At 38.0% G+C, this 25,743-nt stretch overlaps 1 protein-coding gene across 11 annotated transcripts in view; it reads left to right on the forward strand.

The window, feature by feature from the left end:
- WRN (WRN RecQ like helicase) overlaps window positions 1–25,743 on the forward strand; it is a 138,206-nt gene that overhangs the window by 34,955 nt on the left and 77,508 nt on the right. For 5 of the 11 annotated variants that reach the window (XM_082863821.1, XM_082863830.1, XM_082863826.1 and 2 more), the window contains exons 2-12: window positions 2,233–2,586; window positions 5,829–5,930; window positions 6,587–6,699; window positions 10,264–10,409; window positions 10,875–11,023; window positions 11,880–12,029; window positions 13,248–13,317; window positions 18,220–18,334; window positions 20,267–20,690; window positions 22,762–22,827; window positions 24,762–24,903. In XM_082863821.1, coding sequence (XP_082719947.1) covers window positions 2,575–2,586; window positions 5,829–5,930; window positions 6,587–6,699; window positions 10,264–10,409; window positions 10,875–11,023; window positions 11,880–12,029; window positions 13,248–13,317; window positions 18,220–18,334; window positions 20,267–20,690; window positions 22,762–22,827; window positions 24,762–24,903 — 1,489 coding nt within the window. In that variant the 5' untranslated portion in view covers window positions 2,233–2,574. Of the gene's footprint in view, window positions 1–1,852; window positions 1,920–2,232; window positions 2,587–5,828; window positions 5,931–6,586; window positions 6,700–10,263; window positions 10,410–10,874; window positions 11,024–11,879; window positions 12,030–13,247; window positions 13,318–18,219; window positions 18,335–20,266; window positions 20,691–22,761; window positions 22,828–24,761; window positions 24,904–25,743 lie in introns of those variants that run through there. The other 6 variants (XM_082863822.1, XM_082863829.1, XM_082863828.1 and 3 more) reach the window with 4 other exon arrangements.

Genomic DNA, 25,743 nt, shown 5'->3' on the forward strand with positions numbered 1-25,743 from the left:
TTGATGATCTCTTAATAGCTGCTGAGACCGCTGAAGCCTGCCTGCAGGGAACCAGAAACCTCCTACGGACTCTCGGCACCCTGGGATACCGGGCCTCTGCCAAGAAAGCACAGATCTGCAGGCCTGAGGTAACTTACCTGGGGTACCTATTGAAAGGGGGGCAACGATGGCTCACAGATGCACGGAAGGAAACCGTCCTCCACATCCCCAGACCCACCACGCCTCGACAGGTGAGAGAATTTTTGGGGTCAGCGGGGTTCTGCCGTTTATGGATACCCAAATTTGCTGAAATGGCCAAACCGCTATACTTAGCCACCAAAGAGCAGACGCCCTTTAAATGGACAGAGGAGGCTGAGCAATCATTTCAGCAGATCAAAACTACCTTGCTATCTGCACCCGCCCTGGGTCTCCCTGATGTCTCCAAACCCTTCCACCTCTTTGTGGATGAAAGCAAAGGCATAGCTAAGGCCGTGTTGACCCAGCCCCTCCGTCCTTGGCCCAGGCCTGTTGCTTACCTATCAAAAAAATTGGATCCAGTGGCTGCTGGCTGGCCTCCTTGCCTCCGGATGATCGCCGCCACGGCCCTAATGGTAAAGGATGCTGACTGACTAACTATGGGACAGGAGTTGCATGTCACCACCCCCCACGCCATCGACGGGGTTCTCAAACAGCCTCCCGACCGATGGATGAGCAATGCTCGACTGGTCCACTACCAGGGTCTACTGTTAAATCCCCTCAGAATCAGCTACACTCCGCCGTGGGCATTAAACCCTGCCTCCCTATTACCTGACCCAGATTTGGACTCCCCACTCCATGACTGTGCAGAGGTACTGGCCCAGATTCATGGGGTACGGGAAGACCTACGTGACCAACCCCTACCGGATGCACAAGTCACATGGTTCACTGACGGCAGCAGCTTTGTCCAGCAAGGTCAGAGGTATGCGGGGGCAGCGGTAACATCAGAAACTGAAGTGATATGGGCAGAGACTCTCCCCCCAGGGACCTCAGCCCAAAAAGCTGAATTAATTGCCCTGACCCAAGCTCTCAAGATGAGCAAAGGCCAAAAAGCCACCATATACACAGACAGCCGGTATGCTTTCGCTACCACACATATACATGGGGCAATATACCGAGAGCGGGGACTACTCACAGCAGAGGGCAAAGACATCAAGAACAAAGAGGAAATCCTGGCCTTGCTAGCAGCCATATGGGAACCCAAAAAGCTAGCCATTGTACACTGCCCGGGGCATCAAAAACCCACGAATCCAGTCGCCCGAGGCAACAATTTGGCAGACCAGACGGCTCGAAAGGCGGCACACACTCCAATACCATTACTTCCCCTGCAACTGCCGGATCCAGGGCCCCGGGAACTACCGCCCCAACCCGACTACTCGGAGGATGACATCAGATGGATGAGCAAGCTCCCTCTAACCCAGGTTAGAGACGGATGGTGGCGGGACGCTAAGAACAATATCCTCCTTCCTGAGAGACTAGGGACCCTGGTCCTTGAACGGATCCACCGTACCACCCACTTGGGCGCCCGACGGCTACAGGATCTCATCAGGCAGACTGGACTTAAAATTAAAAATGTCTCCGAGAAGACTGAACGACTGGTTGCTGACTGTGCAGTCTGCCAACTCCATAATGCCAGCACCCACCCGTCAACCACTGGCATCCGGGAGAGAGGAAACCAGCCCGGAGCCTACTGGGAAGTGGACTTCACGGAGGTAAAGCCTGGCAAATATGGGTATAAATATTTACTGGTGTTTATAGATACCTTTTCAGGTTGGACTGAGGCATTCCCAACCAAGAATGAGACTGCACAAATAGTAGCTAAGAAGCTACTAGAAGAGATCCTGCCCAGGTATGGCTTTCCAGTTGTGATAGGGTCCGACAACGGGCCAGCCTTCGTTTCTAAGGTAAGTCAGGATCTGGCTTCCATACTTGGGGCTAATTGGAAATTACATTGTGCATACCGCCCCCAGAGTTCAGGACAGGTAGAAAGGATGAATAGAACTCTAAAAGAGACCTTGACTAAATTGACCATGGAGACTGGCGCTAACTGGGTAGTCCTACTCCCCTACGCTCTGTTTAGGGTGCGAAATTCCCCCTATAAGCTAGGATTTACTCCCTACGAAATAATGCATGGTAGGCCTCCTCCTATCATCCCTAACCTGAAGACTAACCTTATCCAATTGGACCCAGAAAATAATCTCCTGTCTTCCCTCCAAGCCTTACAGCGGACACACGAGACAATCTGGCCCAAACTAAAAGAGCTATATGCAACAGGACCCCCGCCTACTCCACACCAGCTCCGGCCAGGTGACTGGGTCCTTGTCAAATGCCATCGACAAGAGACCCTAGAACCCAGGTGGAAAGGACCTTACCAGATCATCCTGACAACGCCGACGGCCATCAAGGTGGACAGCATAGCTGCCTGGATCCATTACACCCACGTCAAGCCGGTGGACCCATTTTCTGACCTCATCAAGTCCACTAAAGCTGACGTCACCTGGACGGTTGACCGGAGTAAGGACAATCCCCTCAAACTGACCTTGCGCCGTACCCTCCCCCATGATGACCAAGGTACTGCTGATAGCCCTAATGATAGTCCTAACCCTCAACCCTCGGGCCACGAGGGGAGGACTCAGCCCTCCCCCCGATAAGAATACTTTAATACAACAACTGTATGGTGCACCGTGCGAGTGCAGGGGCGGTACTGTGGAGGCTCCTGTTGTTCCCCGAGGGTATACTCACATGCAGGACTGCGGGGGCATAATTGCATACCTTGTTCAGGCATATAGGGCACCGGGGCCTCTCAAAGCTGGCAGTGCTACCATAAGCCTAAGCCACTCCCCCCTCGAGCCACTTGCCCCTGTTCTACCTTCCAGGAATCAATGCATAGCATGTGCTATTCCTCTTACCAGCAATGTATAGGGGCCAATAACAAGACTTATTTCACAGCCATACTACAGAATAATAAAAGCCCCACCATTAGTGATGATAATAAATACCTTCGGGCTGGATGCACTGCACCCCCGGGACCCCGGTATGCTGGAATACCAGGGCCCCCACACATATGTCAGACAGTGGGGGGCCCCAGGACGCAGTGCGCCAGATAGAAACCCGAAGACAAATAGAAGAGGTCTATCGGCATCTATACCCACAGCTCAGCTACCACCCCTAATTCTCCCTAAGGTCAATCCCTCTGAACTGGACCCCCAGACCATGTCCATACTAGAAGCTACTTTTGCGCTTTTGAATACCACCAACCCCAACTTAGCACAGGATTGCTGGCTCTGCCTTCCTCAAGGACCGCCCCGCCCTATAGCCATCCCCACCTTCGCCAATTTAGACATCAACGAACCATGTAACCCTACTTCACTCCCCGAGCCGTTCCCCATACAATTTTCAAAATTTTCAACCACCTTTAATACCTCATGCTTTGTCAAGAACGATTCCCTCTCTAACGCCAGTATTGACTTGGGAATCCTTTCATCCACTGGATATAGTCAATATATCCCCGTGAACTCCTCCCTCTGTAGTCCTAATACCACTGTCTTTGTCTGTGGAAATAACCTAGCATACACCTATTTACCCCCGAACTGGACAGGGGTCTGCACCCTAGCCACCCTCCTCCCCAATGTAGACCTGATCTCGGGAGACACCCCATTGCCCATTCTCAGCTTTGACCTCTGGTTAGGGAGAACCAAACGAGCCATTACAGTCATACCCCTCCTGGTAGGATTAGGAATTACAGGAGCTGTGGCCACAGGGAGTACAGGTCTTGGGGTCTCCCTTCACTCCTATAATCAGCTGTCTAGGCAATTAGTAGAAGATGTAGAAACTCTCTCTGGGACCATTCAGGACTTACAGGACCAATTAGATTCGCTGGCCGAGGTGGTCCTACAGAATAGGAGGGGCTTAGACTTGCTGACAGCTGAACAGGGTGGGATATGCCTCGCCCTAAAAGAAAAATGTTGTTTCTATGCAAATAAATCAGGCATTGTAAGAACCAAGATCCACCAGCTCCAGGAAGACCTAGCTCGCCGCCGGCAAGAATTAGCGGATAATCCCCTTTGGTCAGGATTTCATGGGATGCTCCCCTTCCTCCTCCCCATCCTGGGCCCTCTACTATGCCTCCTTCTCCTCCTCACTATAGGCCCCTGTATACTCAGTAAAGTCATGGATTTTGTTCGCGAAAGAATACAGTCCAGCTAATGATATTAAGAACACAATATCAGCCCTGCGAGGCCTCAGAAATTGAAGAAACTGAGCCTTGAGGACCCAAGATTGGCTACTCTGGTTCATGAGAAAGGGGGAAATGAGGGGGCTATGTTCTACTTTGGTGGGAATAGGACTGAGTTGACGCCCTGCATTCAATTTGTGCCTCTCCTGGAGTTTCTTTTCTGTTCCTCCCGGAGGAGAAGGGCCGAAAAAGGGCATTCCAGGGCGCGGCGCTGGGCTTGCCACATTTGGGAGCGCCGCCTGAAGTTGGGCGCACAGCCTTTCGCCGCCCTGCCGTTGGGCTGGTGGAGGCCGCAGCACTGGTAGGGTTGCATCAGTCTTCCTGTTTGCACTATTTCTTTTTGTGACCATGGCCCCGTCTTAAGTATTTCCAATTGAGAAACGAAACCTCAGGAAACCGAAACTTAACTAGCCGCTCTCGCTTCTGTAATGACGCTTGCTGACCCCCCCCCCCCCGCAACCGTCGAACCAATCAGACGGCGACTAGTGTCTTTGTTCAAAAGTCAACCTGCAACCGTCCAACCAATCAGACGGCGACTAGTGTCTTTGTTCAAAAATCAACCAATCAGTACTCCCCACCCCTGGAAAGCCCCGCAGAACGTCCCGAACTTGTTTGTACCTGTCTATAAAAGAGCTGTACTAAACTCCGCCAGGACCTCTTAGCGTCACCGGCAACGAGTGCGAGGAGGTCCGGGTTCAAACCTGCAATAAATGACCCTTGCCGTTTGGCTTTGACTCTCGACTCTGGTGGTCTTGTGGAGGGGCCTCGCGACCTTGGGCATTTCATGCCTTTACTAGAAATTTGAGATAACAGGAACTAAGGTTGGGGTTTGAAGAATTTTATTAAGAACCTAAGGCCACTTCAGTTTAGTGTATTAAGTCACATGAGGATATGGATCTGTTTTATCTTTAAAAGAAAGAGTATGTCATGGTTTTCCTATTAATTGTATTTTCTACAACCATTCTTGAAGTGTGGTTTATATTGAGTAGAGCCCTCAAAGCTCGTAACAGATTTTTAAAAAATATTCTCAACGAAACTCTTATTCTTAGGGAGACTGGTTCACTTGTTAGGCCAAGAGTATAATTAAAAACCCTTAATATAGAAAAGCTTATCTGTCTCAAAATTCTCTTCAGGTAGACTTGTGAACAGTTTAACAGTTTGATGAGTTTACTTAAATCTTAGGAAAGATGATAAGAAAATTAAAGTTGTCAAAAATTTATAGCAGTTTATACACCCAGATACTCTCGTTGTAAATAAGATAAAGAGTATTTTTTAAAAGGATCAAAGTCAGAGAATAATAAAATTTTGAAACTGCTAGAACCTTAGAACTCAATTAAACTGGCTCACTTATTTTGAAAAGAGGAAATACTAAATGTATGGTCATTAGAGCTAGCATGTTGTATGTTTCTTTTTCTTTTGCGATTCCAGCTCTTATAACCTATATTTGGGCCTAGATGCCGTAACTTAATTTAAACATGTATATTTGGATCTTCAATCATATTGGTAGGTCTGTCTCTGAGTTTTCTTACGAAGACTGTATTTATTCACAAAGTACTTGTTTTTTGGATTTTGCAACTAGAACCTTTTAAAGATGAATGAACAAACATTGGAAACAACACAGCAGCGGAAACTTCCTGAATGGATGTCTACGCAGAAGACATATTCTGTAGAAGAAAGAAAGGTATGCCGTTCATTGATTATTCTTTCAGATGGAAAATTTAATGTGCATTTGACTGTAAAATAAGTCAATCCTAACTTGTAAACTTCAAGCCATTGTTTACATTTAGAGTTGCTGTTGTGTGAATGAACCAGAATCTAGTCATTGAATGGATGAATGGGATTAAATTTTAACTGGGTTTACAAAAATGAGAATTCTTACTCTATACTTTCCTTTTTTATCTAGTTTACATTGTTGACCTTGCCAGTTTGTTCCAATTCATATAATAATTTAGACAGCATTTATTTTGGTGAATTTTTATGGTTAAGTGAGTTTTAAGTCTTCATAGATTTAAGCTCCATCAACCAGTCTTCAGCATTTTATGGCAACATTATTGCATGTAGAATACTAATATAATTGAAGAAAAAATGTAATAAAATAAATGCTTTTATGAAAATAGGATTAGAAGTTTGCAAATAAATTTGTTAGAAAAATAATTTTACAGTGGGTAGCTTTATCTTTGTTAAATTGTCCGTATGACTTCATTAATCTATAAAGCATTAGTTGATAAAACTTAGGACTATAATTTGAATGCTTCAGTGAACTTTATTATTTCAGTGAACATTTATTATTTAATGTGAATTTTATTTGTGCCTTTTCGGAATTTTGTTTAACTCAAGGCATCTATTCAGAAGAGTGTTTTGGAAGATGACCTCCCCTTCTTAGAATTCAGTGGATCCATTGTGTACAGTTATGAAGCTAATGATTGTTCTTTCCTATCAGAAGATATTAGGTAAAGATTTAAATTTCCTACTTTCAGTTTAATTTGGACCCTTAGAATATAACTATTATGGTAATATTTGTATGTGTATTGAGTTTTATAGTTGAGGTGTGTTCAGTACATAATTACTTATACATGTAAAATATCACTGATAAGTTCTAATTCTGCTTTTTAAATAAAAACTTAAAATCACTGAATTAAATTTGTAATGTACCTATTTGTTCATTCATAAGCCTTTCTATTAGTCTAGCTAATTTTTTAACTTTTCAGTACTTAAGATGTTATATATAGAATACACCAGTTTAGGAAAAACATGCAAAAATTATTCAACCTCTAAAACGCCCCTTTCTATTTCATTGAAAATACCAACATAGTAATACTGAATAGTGATTGTGATTGTCTCTGTTGCATTTAGTTAGCAACAATTATAGCAAATGATCCTTAAAAAGAACATTAAAAATGACTTAGTATTTTTTAAATTGTCTAATTAAATTAGTACTCTGCAATAATGCAGTCTAAGGCTCTTGAAGCATTTTACAAGGAGAAATAGGGAATTCATTCAGATCTTTGAAGTTATTATACCTGTCCTTTTTTTTTTTTTTTAAACTGTTATACATTGCCATAGAAGAAGCAGAGGTAAATTAAGCTATTTATTAATGGTCTCCTGGTAAATGTATTCTAGAAATAGCATTCAGGTGTCCTCACTCCCACTATAGTTATCTGGCTACATTTGGGACTCATTAAATAGAACTAAATTGTCTCACAGAGAAGGTAAAATCTGTTATTTATGATTATGTATTAACTCTACCATCTTACCTTTGACAATGCTATAGTATGTCCTGTCTGAAGGCAATAAGCGTGTTTTGAAGAGTGTAGTTCTGATGAATTGTATGTTTTATGGAAGGCAGGCAAGTTTTTTTATTTTCACCTCCTTTGGTTACTTTAAAGATTTTTGCTATTCCAGGTTTTGAGCAATTAGATTATGATGTGCCTTTGTGTAGTGTGGTTTGTGTTTATCTTGCTTGGGGGTTCAGTGAGCTTTTTGGATCTGTGGGTTTATAGTTTCATCATATTTGAATAATTTCTTCAAAGGTGTTTTTTCTCACATCCTGTTATTCTCCTCTTTTGCCACTCTCAATGCAGATAGGTTAGATTGCTTGATACTGTGTTGTTGGTCACGAGGCTCTTTCAGTGTTTAAACTTTCTTCTTTCATTCTTTTTTCTCTCTGTGCTTCAGTTTGAATAGTTTCTTTGGCTCTGTATGCAAGTTCACTTATTTATTTTTTTATTCTGTAGTGTCTGTTCTGCTGTTATCCCATCCTGTGAATTTTAAATTTTGTTGTATTTTTCATCTCTAGAAGTTCCATTTGTTTCTTTTAAAAAATATCTTCTATTTTGGCTCTTATCATATTCATGTTTTCTTTTAAATCTTTGAACATGTTCAGCATGTTTATAATAGCTGTTTTAATATCCTCTTCTGTTAATTCCACTATACTAGTTATTTTTTCTGTTAAATGATTTTTATCCTGCTTATAAGTGATGTTTTCCAGTTTTTTTTTCATAGCTGACAGTTTTTGATTGGATGCTGTGATTTTACCTTGTTGAATGTTAGATTTTATTGTCTTCCTCGAAGGAAAGGAGCTTTGCTCTGTCAGGCAGTTAAGTTACCTGAAGGTCAGATTTAACATTTTGAGGCTTATTTTTAAGCTTTTTTTAGGACATATCTACGGTAGCCTTTATTCTGGGCATGATTTAGCCCTGTAATGGGTGTGACCTTTCTGGCTGGAGTCTTTGTTGACTGCCCCAGGTGATCACAAAGAATCTACTCCAGCTTTTCAGAACTTTAATGCCTCCTACCTCTATGTAAGCCCTAGGAGCTGTCCAGCTTACAGTTCCCTGGTTTTTCTTTGTCTAGCCTCGCAGTGTCACTGCATGCTTGCACGTCTTTTCCTGCCTAGCTCCCTCCTCCCCAGGACTCTACCCACAACTTCTAGCTGCCTCCTCTTCTCTGGCTCTGAGCTCTGTCTCCCAATTCAGTGCTCTGCTTTGGACTCTCCTCCCTGTTCTGTTATCTGGAATGTTCCAGGCAGAAAGCTGGGGCAGCAGTAGGCCTTACCATTTATTTCCTTCCCTCAGAGAGCATAGTCCTGTACTGCCCATTGTCTAGTGTCTGAAAACTGTTGTTTATATATTTTGTCCAGTTTTCTGTTTGTTCATGAAGGAAAGTTATGACTGATCAATGTTATTTCATCTTAGCCCAAAGCAGAGGTTGAGTTTAAAAAAATTTTTAAAGTACATTTTTCACTTTTAAAAATTGTGAAATAGGCATATATAAACAATAATATAACAAGCACCCATATTCCTTCCACTAGCTTTATCAAATCTTAATTTTCTTCAAATCTTTATTAAGACATGAAACAATAAAATACAACTGAAGCCCGTGCATGCCCTTTCTGATTCTCTCCTCTGCAGTCCTCTGAGAGAACTCTGTCACGAGTTCAGTGTTTAGCATTCCCTCATATTTTCTATAATTTTCATAATTTTATATCCCCAAATATCATATACTATGACTTTGCCCATTTAGAATCTTTAAAAATAATGCTATCAAACTCTGTTTATATTCTGCCACTTGTCTTTTTCACTCAACATTTTATATTCTTTTTTTTTTTTTTTTTGGCGGTACGCGGGCCTCTCACTGTTGTGGCCTCTCCCGTTGCGGAGCGCAGGCTCAGCGGCCATGGCTCACGGGCCCAGCCACTCTGTGGCATGTGGGCTCCTCCCGGACCGGGGCACGAACCCGTGTCCCCTGCATCGGCAGGCAGACTCTCAACCACTGTGCCACCAGGGAAGCCCCAACGTTTTATATTCTTGAGAATTTTTCTTTTTGGTTTGGTATATGAAGTTCTATTTAAACTTTTATGTAGTGTTACATTGTTTCAGTATGTTACAATTTGTTCATTCTTTTGTTGATGGAAATGTAGTGTGTCCGTTTTTGCCAGATGGAACAGTATTGCAATGAACATTCTTAAACATTTCTATCTGTGCACATATGAGAGTTTCATATATTTATGAGAAAGATTTGTCAATTCATGCTGTTTACACATCTTTAGCTAGATGTTGTAAGTTTTTTCCAAGAGGATTTTATCAGTTTAAACATTCACCAGTATGTGAGTGGTCCCACTGGTAGATACCCTTCTCAGCATTTAATATTGTGAAGCTTTGTCAGTCAGGTAGATGTGAAATTGTATAGGTTCAATTTACATTCCTCTGAGTTCTATTGAGATTTTGTATCTTCATATATGCATTTGAATTTATTGGCCATTTGGGTATCCTTTGGGGAATTGCCTGTTCCTATTTCCCTCCCTTTTTTTTTTTGCCCCCACTGGATTATTTCTCTTTTTCATACTGACTTTTCAAGGAATTTTTAATATTTTCTGACTATTCATTATCAGTTATATGTATTACAGATATCATCTACTGTCTATGGCTTGTCTTTTAACATTTTGAATGATGTCTTTAGTTATGTAGAAATTAAAATTTTAATGTAATTAATTTACACTGTTTTTCCCCATTTAGCATGAGTGTGTCTGATGGAGATGTGGTAGGATTTGACATGGAATGGCCACCAATATACAGTAAAGGGAAACTGAGCAGAGTTGCACTAATTCAGCTGTGTGTGTCAGAGAGCAAATGTTACTTGTTTCATATTTCTTCTATGTCAGGTTGGTATCTCTTTTATTTGTTTCATTTTTATATGGTTGATAATTGTATTATGTCAACTTTATCCATATAAAATTAAACTCTTGAATTAACTGGTGCTTCTCTCATCACCTTATATTTATTTAAGTATTTATGTTCTACCTGATTCACTCATATCCCTGTTTTATTTAATTTTTACATCGTCTCTGTCAAACGTTAATATTATTCCTGTTTTAGAGAGTAGAGAACTGAAGTATAGAGGGGCTAAATTTTAGTGATAACAGAGGTAGCATTTATGTTAGTTGTTTTTCTGTCATTTATCAATCAGGACTTTTTGCTTTAGGCAAGAAAAGCAACACTCAAGTTAAGTGTGTTTCTGAATTTAAACTTAAACAGAAGTTTAAGTATAAACATAGAATGTGTAAGAAGTAGAAAATAAATCTATCAAATTTGATAGAACCTATGGAAATAATAAAAAAATGTTACAGTTTTCCCTCAGGGATTAAAAATGTTGCTTGAAAATGAAGCAATTAAAAAGGTAGGTGTAGGAATTGAAGGAGATCAGTGGAAACTTCTACGTGACTTTGACATCAAATTGAAGAGTTTTGTGGAGCTGACAGATGTTGCCAATGAAAAGGTAGATATAATATGTATATTATTGTCACAAACAAGAAATTTATGTTTCACAGAATGTCCCTTCTATCTGTTTTAGATTTTTTTGAAGAAATAATGTAGGCTATATAATGTTTTTGTAAAAAAGAAGTCCCCAGTGAGTGTTCCATAATGAAAACCTTCAGTTCTAATCCATTGCCTTAGCAAACAGTTTCTTTAAGCAAGCACCCTCTCCCATATTTAGTATTATTTCACTTTGTTTCATATATATGTAAATTTAAATATTGTATTTTATCTCTTTAATCCATCTATATCAATGTCTTTTTTTAACATCTTTATTGGGGTATAATTGCTTTACAATGGTGTGTTAGTTTCTGCTTTATAACAAAGTGAATCAGTTATACATGTACATATGTTCCCATATCTCTTCCCTCTTGAATATCTTTTTTTTTTTAAAGAGCATAATGCAGCTTTTGTGGTATGATGCTCTTAGTGGAAGTTTGACCATCCCTTCCATCACCCATATTCCCCCTATTTTATTCATGTAGTCATTAAGTTAAATTCTCATATTAGCCAACTATTCATTTGGCTGAGAAGTAGAAAACCTACCAACCTATTCAACTTTTGTCTATGAATGATGCTTCGACAGTCCAAAAATTTTAATACCTACATTGGGGAAATTCCAGAATTAAATTCTTATAATGTAAACTGCAAATGAGGTTTTGAGTGACAGAAAATCTATTAAGGACTATCTCTGCCTTATATTTTGGTGTAACATTTCCAGCTTTATGTGTGACATGTTCATTTGGTATCAGATAATTAGGAATATCTGAAAATAGAAGGAAATAATTTTTGCTGAGTTGATTTTTCATTGCTTTTAGTTGAAATGTACAGAGACCTGGAGCCTCAGTGGTTTGGTTAAACACCTCTTTGGTAAACAGCTTCTGAAAGACAAGTCTATCCGCTGCAGCAACTGGAATAAGTTTCCCCTCACTGAGGACCAGAAACTATATGCAGCCACTGATGCTTATGTATGTACCAGACATCTTTAGACTATGATCTGTTTGTTAAACTTTATAATAAATTACTTTATAAAAGTTTTATTGTGGTAGTGGCACAAACTTAACTAAAATCTTTTAAATCAGTTTGGCATTAAAAATGCTTAGGAAGAAATTTAGTGAAACTTGTAATTCTGAGTATTAATTAGCAAGTACCAATCAATAGATTGTTTAATACTAGTTATTTTTATTGTCATGAAGCCAAAATAATGTCCAATTTATATGTAAAAAATGTGAGTTCTCTGAAAACATGCAAGGCGAATAAGCTTAGACTGAGCAAGAACAAATGGTATTGATGATGTATTTTATTATAGGCCACTACAGAGTAAAAAGAACTACAGTACAGTTTCTATATTGAAACTGCCCTTATTTCTTATGTTTATATTTAAAATGTGGTAAAAATTTAGAAAAATTGCCTCCACAATTAGCTTTCTACTGCTGTTAGTCAGATGTATTTTCATATTTACATATTCGTACATAATGAAATCTGGCCTTATCTATATATATAGCACTATTGTTTGTTTGTTTCCAAGAAATGTATTTTATGTTCCAATGGACTTTTTTTCCCCTTATACTTTTATTTGTAGATGAATATCTTATTGTTTACTTTTTTGCATCTGTTTTTATGAATGGAAGCTCCTTTTATTTATAAACAGAAAAAATTCAATTTTGTGGGGAAATAGAAAGATAATTTTCCTTTATGTTCTGTTTAAAAAAATCAGAAAACTTGTTGAGAACTAGTACAAGTTCTGTAGCATTTTTATTCATGAGAAATTCGTGTGACTTGATTGTTCCTATTAACAGTAGCTAGAAGGAGGACTGTATATACACTGACTAACAGCTAATAATGAGATAATGGGGAATGGATATCTGTAGTCAAACAGTTTTCTCTTACTTGATTGTATTTTGTTAGATTCCATTTATAAGTTATTTGATTTCGTTACCTGCTCATAATATTGGACGTTAAAATGTTAAAATTTTTATTTTAAGGTGTAGACAGCTACTTTCTGCATTCTCACAATTGGTGTGGTGAATAAATAAAGACATTTAGACCTTTGCATAACTTAATAGGTTGAATTCAGCTTTTTGGGTGCCTTGGGAATCATTGTTTTAGATTTTTGTAAAGATGGGACATGAAATTTTATTTGGTGATCTTTAGTATACTGTTTTCATTTTTTGGTTTTCCTGTAGGCTGGTTTCATCATTTATCAAAAATTAGAAAATTCGGGAGACGCTGTACAGATATTTGCTATACATGAAGGTATGTTATGGTCTGAAAATAAAAGGTAAGATTTGAATTTGCTCATTTGTGAGGTTTATCTCCAAAAAGTATTCACACATGTGCAAAATATTTAGTATTATTACAACTCCTTGATTGTCTGAGCAGTGTTGACATTAGGATGAGGTCTACTTGGCCAAACAAAGCTTAGGGCTTCAAGCATGTTGGTTGTAGCAAAGCAGGACTTAACTAGTTTTCCTTTGTAGCATTGCTGTTCACTAGGCTTCTAGAGTTGGGTCTTAATAACATCAGTGATGCAACCACCCACCTCTCAGTCTGGAGATTATACATCTTTGCTATAAATATTTAAAGTATATAAGATGCTTTATAGTGCCCTGGTTTAAATTTCTAAATTTTCTCCAGGATACGATAACTCTGCTGTTTTTCTCCAAACAGAATGGCCACTTCCTCCCTCCCTCCCTCCCTCCCTCCCTCCTTTCCTTCCAGCAGTGTCAACCTCACCTTTCTCAAATTTTCCCCGTGTATATACAGACGATATTTTCAAATGACCACTTTTGGTTTGTATTATAAGTTTGTGTTTTTTCTTTTATTAAAGGATACAGGAAGATTAGAACATCAGAAAATAAAAAGATATTTGCACATTGTTTCTCACTTAAAATACTAGCTTATTCCCAAGATGGTAGCTAATAAACACTAAATGATACAGTAGTTAAATATATTTTTATTCATTTATTAAATATTATTCAGCCCTTTATGAATGGAGATCCAGCAGTGAACAAGACAGGCACGATCTGTTTCCTGAGAGGGAAACCTATAACTTTATGGGGGATATAGATGAACCAAAAAAAGGCAGTGTAGGAAGATGAGGCTTATGATGTGGGAAAAAAAGGTGTTACGGTTAGCATATAGGAGAGGCATCCATGCATATCTGGAGGTATTAGAGAATATTTTATGGAGAAAGTGATGTTTACGGCAAGACCTGAAATATGAGCAGGAGTCAGCTAGCTGAAGAGCAGAGGAGAAGTGTCAAAGGCACAGGAAATAGCAGGGGCCAAGTTTCAGAGGTAAGAGGTATCTACAGGCAACTGAAAGCAGTAAAGCACGGTGAGCTATTGAATATGACAGGGTGGGGGGGTGTAGGAGAAGCAGAAAAAGGAAAGCAGATAGGCCATGTTAGGGGTTTACGTTTCCTCCTAAGAGCTCTTGAGGGTTTTAAGCACAGGAGTGACGTGAATTACATTAAAAAATACAAACTTGGACTGTAGAGCAGAAAATGGGTTCTGGAGGGCAAGGGTCACAGTGGAAAGACCTGTTAGGAGGCTGTGCCCATAATCCAAGTGAGAGGTGATGGTGACCTGGCTTGGTTGGTTGTATTGAGGATGGAGAGAAGTGGATAGATGCAAAAGACACTTAATAGGGCAGTAGAATGAAAAGAATTTAATGTGATGGTGTGAGCCACGTGCCAAGGATCAGTCCTGTGCTGCTGGCATGAGCAACAGTGGTGAGAAACGTTGAAGAGGAGGAGCAGGGTTTGGGGTCGAGGAGTCATACAGTTGATTTTAGGCATGTTAAAGGAAGGAAGCCTGCGAGCTAGCGAAATGGAGGTGGTGGCCTGCAGGCACTTAGATACCCAGCCTGAAACTCAGGGGACAGTTTGAATTCAAGGTAAAGAATGAGGGGTTTGAGATAAAGAAGCGGGGCTGAGAGTCGTGAGGAACTCTTAGTATTTAATGTTTGCGTGGAGGAGGGGGACACCAGAGGAGCTGCCATGGGCATAGAAGGAAATGAGGAGGCGGGGTGTGCAGCAGGCCAAGTAAAGAGCATGTTTTTTGTAGGAGGGTGTTATCAACTGTTTTAAATTTTCCTGAGAGTCTGAGAAGCTGAGGACTCAGAATTAGTCCTTGGATTTGGCAATGTGGCAATCATTTGTAATCTTTTACTGCAGCAGCTTTGGTGTACTGGGTGACAAAAGGGTATATCGAGGAGAGAGTGGTCATGGGGGCACAAGAAAGGGTCACAGGCTTGGGTACCATGAAGGTCCTGTAACCGAAGCAAGAGTGGAATGATGTGGGAGAAATCACGTTTGCGTGAATAGAGGACTAAGATGTAAGGAACGTGAGAAAGCTTGTGTAAGTAACTTTTTTTTTTTTTAAGAAGCTTGGTTTGGAAAGGGAATATTTATTCATTTATTCAGATACCATATTTGTTGGGTGTTTATTGTGGGTCAGGCAGTGTACCACTTGCTGACGAAATTGCACTGAACCAGAGCAGACCAAACCTCTTTACTTCATTTGTCTGAGTGAGGGAATGATGCCCAAGGGGAGAACATGGAAGGCGTGAGGGGAAGAGAGAGCAGAGTGTCTGAGGGACAGTGAGTGTGACTGAGGTGAAATGAGTAAGAGTGAGAGGAATAGGAAATGATGCCAGAAAAGTAGCTTGGGCCAGAGCATTTAGGGCCGTATAGGCTGTGAATCTGACTTCATATTTTATTAATTAAAATAAATACCATGATGAGTGATGCGAAATCCTTATAGGGTTTGGAGCAGCAGAATGATATGATTAAATTTTTATCTTGAAAGTATTTTTCTGGATGCTGTAGGAGGGCAAGTGTTTAGGCAGGGAAGTTGGTTTGGAGGCTATTGTAATAGTCCAGACAGGAGATGATGATTGTGTGAATTAGGCTGGTAGCAGCAGAGGGGTGAGAAGCCGTAGAGGGTGTATGTATTTGCTGATGAATTCTCTGTGGGTGGTGAGATGTAGAGAGTGAGAGAACAATCTGGGTATTTTGGTTGGATCCACTGAGTGAATGGGAGGGTCAGTCACAGTGGATAGATTATGAGGAGAGCAGATTTGAGTGAGAAAAATCTCGATTTCAGTTTTGGCCATGCTAAGTTTTAGAGGCTTATTCATATCCAAGGAGATATCTTAGTTGGAAACATGATTCTGGAGTGCATTCAGGTGGTTGGAGATATAACTTGGCGGTCGTCAGCATACAGATGGTAGATAAACCAGAGAAGATAAAATAGGGAGCGAGTGGAATAAAGAACAGAAGAGGCCCCCAAGTATTGACGTCAAGGGCACACCAAGCTCTAGCGCTCAGGAAGATGAGGCGCATGCAGCAAAGAGGCCTGTGAAGGGGCAGTGATGGAGGAGGAAGCACAGGAGGGTGGTGTTCAGAAGCCAGTGAAGAAAATCTTGTGAGTCCGAGTAAGTCATCTGTTTTCAGTGCCTCTGAGAATTTGAGTGAGATGAGCAGCTAAGATTAACCGTTATATTTGACTGTGTGGAGGCCGTCAGTAACCTTCCTAAAAGCAGCTTTTGGAAGAAGCTTAGTGGGAGTCAGTTTAGGAGAAAATTGAATTAGAAAATTTGAAGACAGTGAGTATGGACAATTCTTTCTTTCAAGGAATTTTGCTGTAAATGGGAGTAGTGATATGAATACAGACTAATCAGCAGATTGGTGGGGGAAGATATAATTCTCATTGTTGTTTCTGTTTTCTTAATGAAGTAAGAAGTGAAATTGTTCTCTGAGTAAAAGGAGGGACAGGCAGGTGTTGGGGGCTTGAAGAGAGAGAATGAGGTATGAAATAGTCATCTTGAGAGTGGGAGAGTGGGAAATGTAGAATAATTAACAGTCATTACTGAGGGTTCGTCGAGATCTGTGCATGAATTTAAAGCAAAGTATCATAATCATAACTGTGTTTTATTTTCAACTATATTCAACTGTTTCGGTATAGGCATCAACTAGGTAAAAAAAGTGGGTTTAATTAGAGTAGTGTTTTGCCATAGAAGAAGGAAGGAGCAAAAGAGTTCAGTCCACAGGAAGGAATGATTAATATGGGTAAGGAAGGACCGTAAGACATGGGTGATGGGGGGAGTGACAAGGGTAATGGGTAAGGAAAAGGCGGTAGGTCAATGGACTTGGTTCTGAAAGTGTGAAAGAATTGTTGTATTGGGGAAAGCGTGTTGCAAAGAAAGATAGCATGCAGGTGTTCAGAGGATGGAATGCTTGTAATTGAAGTTTGGAAATGGTGACTTTACTGGCAATTGTAAAATCAAGGGTATGGTTATGGGAAGGAGTGGCTGAGGTCAGTTGAGGAAAAGATGGTTGGAAATGGAGGGAATGAGGAACTGAAAACACCATACTCTTAGGTGGCCAGGAATTATCAAGTTACCTGTGAATGTTGAAGTTACCAGGAATTATCACAGGAGTAGTAGGGAAGGAAGAGACAGTGAACCAGGTGCCGAAATCTTCAATGAATTATGTAATTTTGAGATCACAGGATAACTGCAGCAAGCAGGAACAGCTAATGGTGTATCCTATGTCCAGTGCTTCAGAGGAGCCGGGTGGACTTGTAAAGGACACAAGAAGTGGTGATGAAGAGTAAGAAATTCTAAGCAGGGGAAGGGTTTGGGAAAGGTGGGCAGGTTTTGTGGTGTTGATGGAGACCCATCAGAGAGAATGAAGCTGCGAGTTCGGAGGATGATCACTGATTAGAAAGGCTTGCATTTTATTTTGTGATGACTGGTAATGAGGGCAGTGAGGAATGGCTGCTGGGTAAGGTTATGTTTACCAAACTGTATTTAGTACGTAGCCTCCCATGTGGTGTTTTATTGATTTCTGATTTTGAAATAGTGCAGATGGGTTCTGATTCTCATTTCTGCCTTCACCTTCTGCCTAGGTTGATAACCACTGGGTTGTAATATGTATGAATGAAGATCACTTAGAATTTAGTCTAAAATTTTAAAGAGCAAAAATTTGGAAGGGAAATAAAGTGACTGAGGTGATTTGGAGATAGGTTAAGGAAGTCTTTTTGTTGGAATTCATTTAAAGAAACAAAATGAAAATTTAAGCCATAATACAGTTTAAATAAATATCTCTGCTTTGTAGTTTGAAAATTAGTACTGATTCTTTTTTTCCAGAGGAAGAAGTACTACCTAGTGACGTGAAGAAACAATTGACTTCAGTCTCTGAGGAGATGATAGATCTGGCTAAGCATCTTCCTGATACTTTCGAAAAACTGGAAGATCCACAGAGGTTAAATATTTCTGTTTTTATCAATTCTGTTTGTTCTTATTGCATTTTCCTATATATAGTGAAGAATTACTGTTCATTAGGGTAGACTCATGCTTGCATACATGCACGCAGACTGATGTATAAATCTGAGAAATATCTTTTCAATTGTTAAATTGTGCACAAAAAGTTTGAGGCTTTTCTGTCTGCTTTGTAGGATGTTTTATGAAGCAAAGCAAAATAAAACTCCTAAGTTCACATGAAAGAAAATATTGAAGATTCGAAGTTGTCTCTTTCTGTTTATGCTCATTTTTCATTTAATTATATTTATAGTTTGGTTACTTGAAATCTATAAATAAAAGCAACTTTTAGTAGCTTCATTTTTCTGGCTATTAAGTGATTATTATATAAAGAAGTCTACCTAATCAGCAGACAGTTAAAACAAGAGGCATTTAGATTTTAAAGACTATTTTATAGCTGAAGCATTAGATAACTTGAGATATTTGGATTAACAGACATTGGACTGCTGGTGCCCAGCAGCTGATTCTTCTTGGAATCAGGCCTGGCTCTGTCCTTAATTGCTGAATGACTCCCTTGTTAAACCTCTAAAAGCAGGAGTGCTCTTGAACAGTGATTGATTATAATGTGGTAATAAAATTTTGAGGCCAAAATCCTTTGTATGAATGTGAAGCAGTTAGTTGAAATAGAATTCTGACTCTGACAAAATGCAATGTTAATGTATTCTTTTTTGGATGAGATTTGTGGTAGATTTTGATGGATTTCAAAGTATTAGGTAGAAATTCAGCTCCTTTTCAAAGTGATTTTCCCCCTAGCAATTTGTTTCAGTAGTTTTTATGTAACTTTGAGAATTTCTGAAAGAAATAACTGTCAACTGGGGAAAGGTACTAATAACGCTATTTCATATTCATTTTTACATTTTTCCCTCCATGGAAGAAGAAAAATCACCATTTACATGAAAAATTACTGTTCACATGCATTTCAGATTTTTTCTAGGAATTAGAATATCTATTGAATGTAAATTACATGTGCTTAATGCTTTGCTTTGTAATATCAACGCTAAGTAGTTTTCTTAAAATTTGAGAATGGGGAATACTGGATTCATTTTTTTAAAAAAAGATTTATTATTTATTTATTTATATTTGGCTGTGTCGGGTCTTAGTTGCGGCCTGTGGGCTCTTTGCTGTGGTGCACGAGCTTCTCTCTAGTTGAGGCGCAGGAGCTCAGTAGTGGTGATGCACGGGCCCAGCTGCCCCACAGCATGTGAGATCTTAGTTCCGTGACCAGGAATCGAACCTGCATCCCCCGCTTTTGGAAGGTGTATTCCTTACCACTGGACCACCAGGGAAGTCCCTGGATTCATTTTTAATAAAGGTATATCTTGTAAAGTTTTAGTGTCAAAACAAAAACTAGTTAAATCTCTTATTTCAGGTTTTTTGTAAAAGTCTCCGGTATTACTTCACTTATGTAGATTACACTTCTAAACCAGGGGAGAACAAAAAAGGCCTCTGAACAGCCAAAATACATGCCATAAACATGAATTCAAGTTCACTTAACTGCACTTCCAGTGGACTGCGTGAGGCCACATTCAGAGCATATTTGCTTTTCATTTATAAATACAGTTTGACAGGCTTGGATATCTGCTTAACATGAAAATCAGGTATGGATAAGGAATGACACCATAAACAATTAGTTTGGGACAAAACACTACTGACACTTTAGTAAGCACGCAAGTCAGCCGTTGAATGTAGAAGTACCTTGCTGTACTAAAGAGTAGCCCAGAAGCTATAAGCATACAGTGGGTATTAGGGTATGAAGAGCATCTTTAATCCAGTGTGTCCTTTAAGTGAAGATCTTCTTCTTTTAAAAAGCATTAAAACTTGTCCTTAGAGTTAACCCAATTAAAGTTGAACTCACCTTTCTTAAATTGTTTTTTAGGGTTTCTGTACTATTGAAGGATATTTCAGAAAATCTGTATTCATTGAGGAAGATGATACTTGGTTCTACTGAGAATGAACTGAGGCCCAGCAGTAATTTTCACTTATTACCGTTGGAAGAGCCCACTGCTGGTGAAGTACAACAGAAACAAATTAGAGAACATAAAATTTTTACTGAAGTTACAGATGAAGCATGGGACACAACACCTGATAATTTAATTAAACATGATGGAGAAAATGTACTTGCAAACGAAGTAAAACAAGAAGAAGATGGATTTGAAGATGAACTAGAAGATAATAAGTTGGAAGAGACTCCAGAAAGAGTTTGTATCATGTCATTAGATATTACAGAAGATGAACTCCAACGTTTGGAACAACAGGCTCAGGAAAAACATCTTGGTGATGTTACTTGCAAATCTCCTGAGGTACTAAATACAGTAAAGAGAAAACAATTTTCATTCATGGTAGTGGTTGGCTGATTTTTTCTGTAGAGGGGCAGATAGTAAATATTTTAGGCTTTGCAGACCACACAGTTTCTGTTGTTAACTGCCCAGTTCTGCCAATTCAGTGTGAAAGCAGCTATAGACAAATAGCCTGTCTGCATTTCAGTAAAACTTTATTTACAAAAGCAAAAAGTGGACTGGGTTTGCTACTCCTGACTTACTATAATAAGCAGCATTTTATAGTGGAAAGATTTTTAGTGTCAATACACATTTGTTATAATTTGCTAAGCATTTCTCCTATCTAATATATACCTCTTCTTTTTGTGGATTCCCTACGTATCTACTAGGGATTCTCTTCCAAACTTGATTTTTGAGAGTAGTTTTATTTCTTCATATGGGTTTTCTTCACTTGATAGTCTGAGAGGGTTTCTAATAAACTGATGTTTTTGCTTGACACTAACCTTTACTGTCATCTAGAGTCAGAAACCTACATTTTTTTCTTGATAGATTATTGTTAAACATTCTATATTTTCTCTCAACTTCATGTTTAGGTTTCTAATTATTATGTTCTGATTTGATTAGTTTAATTTGTGAGATTATGTTTTTCTGTTGGCTAACAAGCATATTTTTTGAAATAGTGAAGTTGTATTGGAGGAGTCATTGTGTTTCTTTTATTGTAAAGACAAAAGAGACATATAGCTGTATAATTTTTACCTCATTTGTTTTTCATTAATTAAAAAATTACCTTTGTTGCTTATGTTTGGTAGAATTTTATACATTTTCTTTTATAATAACTAAGTTTTAAGTTTTTAAAATTAGATTTGAAAGTCATTTAATAGGATTATTTCCTCAGTTTTCTAATGACAGAGTCTCAGTACTTCTCTGTGTTTGGTAACTATATTAGTAATCACTTCTGTCAGTATATGAATGCACTTTATTTTAACATTGTTTTCATACCAACCATTTGTAAAGCAGATTCTTCTTTTGGGGAATATCTTTTGCTAACATCTGCATTACCTTTTGATTTTCTAGAAGTTTTGTATTAGTTATTCACTTTAAAGTGATATGTACATAATACAGTGACATAGAATTGTGATCAGGATTTCATGATCTGACTCACATCTTTTACTCCAATTATTGCCATTTTTTATTGTGTAATAATTATTAGCATTTAAAAAATTCATTAAAGACCCACACAGCAAATAAATAATGATTTAAAAAATAAAAGATTTTTTCTTTCCTTGTATAAAACTTACTTTAAAATCTTCTTTAAAGCTTAATTTTTGCAGGTTAATTAAGGCTGTACTTCCTTTTCCTACTTCCAGTTTAAAGATTAGCCTTCTTTGAGGGTCCTTCTGTATTTCTTTTGTGGGTTTCTTTTGTACAGGTTTCTATCCTTGGACACCTGCTTCGCGGGGATTGCCATGTTATTGTAGTTTCGTCATAACCAGGTATTGGCAATAGCTGAATAAATAACTTATCTGACCCTGTTTTTCAAACATCTGTAGATGGCTATTTGCAAAATAACAATATTTAAAGGTATTATTACAATCATAGTAGCTTTTTTTTATCTTTTAAAAATCAGTGGCTGTAAGAGAACAACTGTAGTTCCTGGCTTTGTACAGAATTTTTCAAGATTGCAAACAGGTTCTTGTACTCAAAAAGTTTGGGAAACACAGTTTGAGATTTTTTTAACCATAGGTGAGCTTGTCACTCTGTACTCTCATTTAGAGAGTGTGGGCTTTATTTCATGTCTGTTTGTCTATCTTGTTTATCTTTCCAATTATATTTCTTTTTTTCTCTTTTAACTTGGTTCTTTGTTTCTTTCTTTGTTTCTATGTTTATTCCTCCCTACCATTGTCTCTCCCTTCCTTTTTATCTACCTGTCATATAAACATATAAATATATATTATAAATTTATTTATTAGAGAAGAATAGGAAGTAGTCTAAAGTTATTTAGCATATAGGAACTTTATTTTGTGGAAAAGAGAGTATGGAGTCAATTATGCTGGAAATTAATGTTTGAAATTTTTTTTTTTTTTTGTCTTCCAAGGATAACGAAGAGGATATATCTTATGTAATTGAGAGTGATGAAGATTTAGAAATGGAGATGCTTAAGGTATGTTCAACATTATGGAAAATTACTTCCAGTTCTTTCCAAGGGACATTAATTAAGTAAAATATTGCCTAATTCTAAACTGGTCCCACCACAATGAGATTGCTATCACTTATGTAACATTAGATTTTGTTTTCCATTTCATATTTCTTTATATCTTGGTATGGTCTATGAATAATGTAGTAGTAGTAGGAGTAGGAGTAGTATACTAATTTTTACATAGTAGAAAACAGTAGTATGTTTTCTCTTCCCTCTTAGGTCACTTACTTTTAATCTTTTCCTGGAACATGGGTAGTGATTCAGCTCTCCAGTATTGAAATAGGTTTCTCTTTCTTCCCATCCATGTATATCCACTTTTATTTGGAGGTTCTGTTTTTATACATTCCATATTCTTCTTTACTTCCTTTGATTTTATTTGCTGTTTTCTATTATATATAATTTTCTAATGTTTTAAATGGTTCAGTTTTCCCCTATTTTGTTATCAAAGTTGAAAATATAATTTAATAATTTATGTATTTTCTACTTCACCTGACCTCGGGTTTCTTTGTCAGGTCTTATGAATCAAGGATGGAAAATTAGAAAGAAAAGCCTAAATTTTGCTAAATAAAGTGAAAAATGAAGAAAAACACAGAAGTTCACCATTACGTATACTTGTTAGTCCTCATCTTTAGGTTGATGTGATTTTTCTTTTTATGAAATGAGATTAAGTTCCTGATTCTTTAATTTTGAGGCAGTGTAGTGGGTAGTGATAGGAATGTGGATTCTGAATGTAAATGTGGGTTCAAATTCTAGCTTCTCCCTTTATCAGCTGTGTGACTTTGGGCGAGTTTCTTAGCTTTTTGATACTCAGTTAACAGTCGTATTTATTATTAAGGTGTTACTTTTGAAGAGTTTACTAAAGAGCCTGGCATTTCCTAAGTGTTTATAATAAACATTAGCTAACAATAATAAAAGAGTGTACATACTAAACCATATTCCTTTAGTGATGAGCCATTTCTCCGAGGAGTGCCGTTAAAGTAGTGCATTTATAGGATAGTTGTGGACTTTCACAACTTTATATTATATATTGAACCTCTTAGAAGGCACCCTGGGTGCCCATATGAGAGAACTTTATTTCCAAAATGCTTTTCTAAGTCTGTTTGTTGACTTGAATAAAAAATCAGGAAGAAAATCATTTGTTTTTCCTTTTGTAGGCCTGAAATGAATACAATTTTAAAAAAACCTTTAAAGTCAAACTTACTAAATGGAAGGTTTAATATAAAGAGAAAATGAGAACTGTGGTTTAATAATTCTTCCTGTTATTTCTCAGTTAGAAATTTTACAGATGAAACAATTTTGAAACATCCTTAGGTTCGTTAAATAGATAACCTTGATTTAGGGGAGGAAATCAGATATCAAGCCAAAATGAAAACAAACTTCATTTCACATTTGTAATATTCCTTTCCTAAAATTATCTGTCTTTTGTTGTTGTTTTGACAACTCCAGAAACACATTTATTGTTTGCTTATAGTTTAAACCTTACGCTTACTCAAAAAGAATGTGACTGACACATGATATAGAGAAACTCATTACAAAAATAACATTAAAACCCACATTTACCACTTCAGAATTGAAAGCATTGAAATATGATAAAGAAAAAAATGTTTTAAATAATCTAAATTCAAAATTTATGGTAACTTTCCCTGGGGGCAGTTCATTATATGGTATTAATGAACCCTGTTTATGCTGGCAGTATTCCTCTTTGGCCTTGTGCCTTAGAAACCATTCTTGAGCACATATTTAAACTGGAGCACACATGTTCTTTTGTGGTATTGCTTGCACATCTGCCAGCTTTGAACTAAATTGTAGGCTCTGTTAATAATACTCCTTTTGTGTTCGCTGAAAAAGATACAACACTGTCAATGATTTTGCTTTTAAAAATTCTTTTAAACGTTCAGTCTTTAGAAAACCTAAATAGTAGCACAGTAGATCCAAATCATTCAAAATGCATAGAAATGGAAAGAAATCTGGGTCTTCCTTCTGAAGAAGATGATGAAGATGAGAATGAAGCCATTGAAGAGGAAGAAGTTGTTGATGAAGGTAAGCACTGTAATATGTTTGAAACGACTCATCTCTGATACCTACCACTGATTTTAATTTAGGGTCCAGGTTTTAAACATTTTGGAGGTCAATGATTTTGTGGCATGTAGTTAATTAGGTCCTAGAAACTTGTCATTAAATCCCTTAGTGCTTTGGTCTTCATAAAGCACAATGTTACTATTTAGAAGAGTAAAGTAATAGAAGTGTTGTGTCATTTGGTGAACATGGTGATGTGAAACTTTTCATCCTAAATTTTATATTTTGTTTGTCAAAATCATAAAAAATCATTAATAAGAAATCGTAAATTAATTAATTATATTAAACATTATTGTAAATGGCATAGGTACACAGTGTCTATCCTTCAGGAGCTTATTACTTAAAATAAATGACACAGTGTCAAATAGCAAAATGGACTAATTTTCATCTTGTATATGCAAACTCTAGTAAAGAATCCACTAAGTGAATCTTCTGTCATTTAAGTGATATGATACTCATTATGACAAGGTGTGGGTGTCTTCTCATAGAGTAGAACTCCTTAGAGCTAGATTTCATCAATGTTAAAATGTGGAAAATTTAAAGTAATTTTGTAGATGGAAATACATGAAAATGTTAAAAAAGTTTTTTTCCTATGTTTTCTTGTGTTAAATATGGACAAATATTCATTTGTTTAGAAATTAATTATCTTGACTCTTTGCTTTGCTCTTTCTCGGCCCCTCATGAACCCTTCAACCTGAGGAAAAAATGAAAATCAGTGGGGTAAAATTAATGTCATTCCATTCTGCTATGCAGTTGGAATTTTGTTCAAAGATTTGGTGGAATGGTAATTAAAATGAAGATCTT

Source organism: Leucopleurus acutus (genome assembly GCF_964270905.1).
Source record: "Leucopleurus acutus genome assembly, chromosome: 21".
In the NCBI taxonomy this organism is placed as follows: domain Eukaryota; kingdom Metazoa; phylum Chordata; class Mammalia; order Artiodactyla; family Delphinidae; genus Leucopleurus; species Leucopleurus acutus.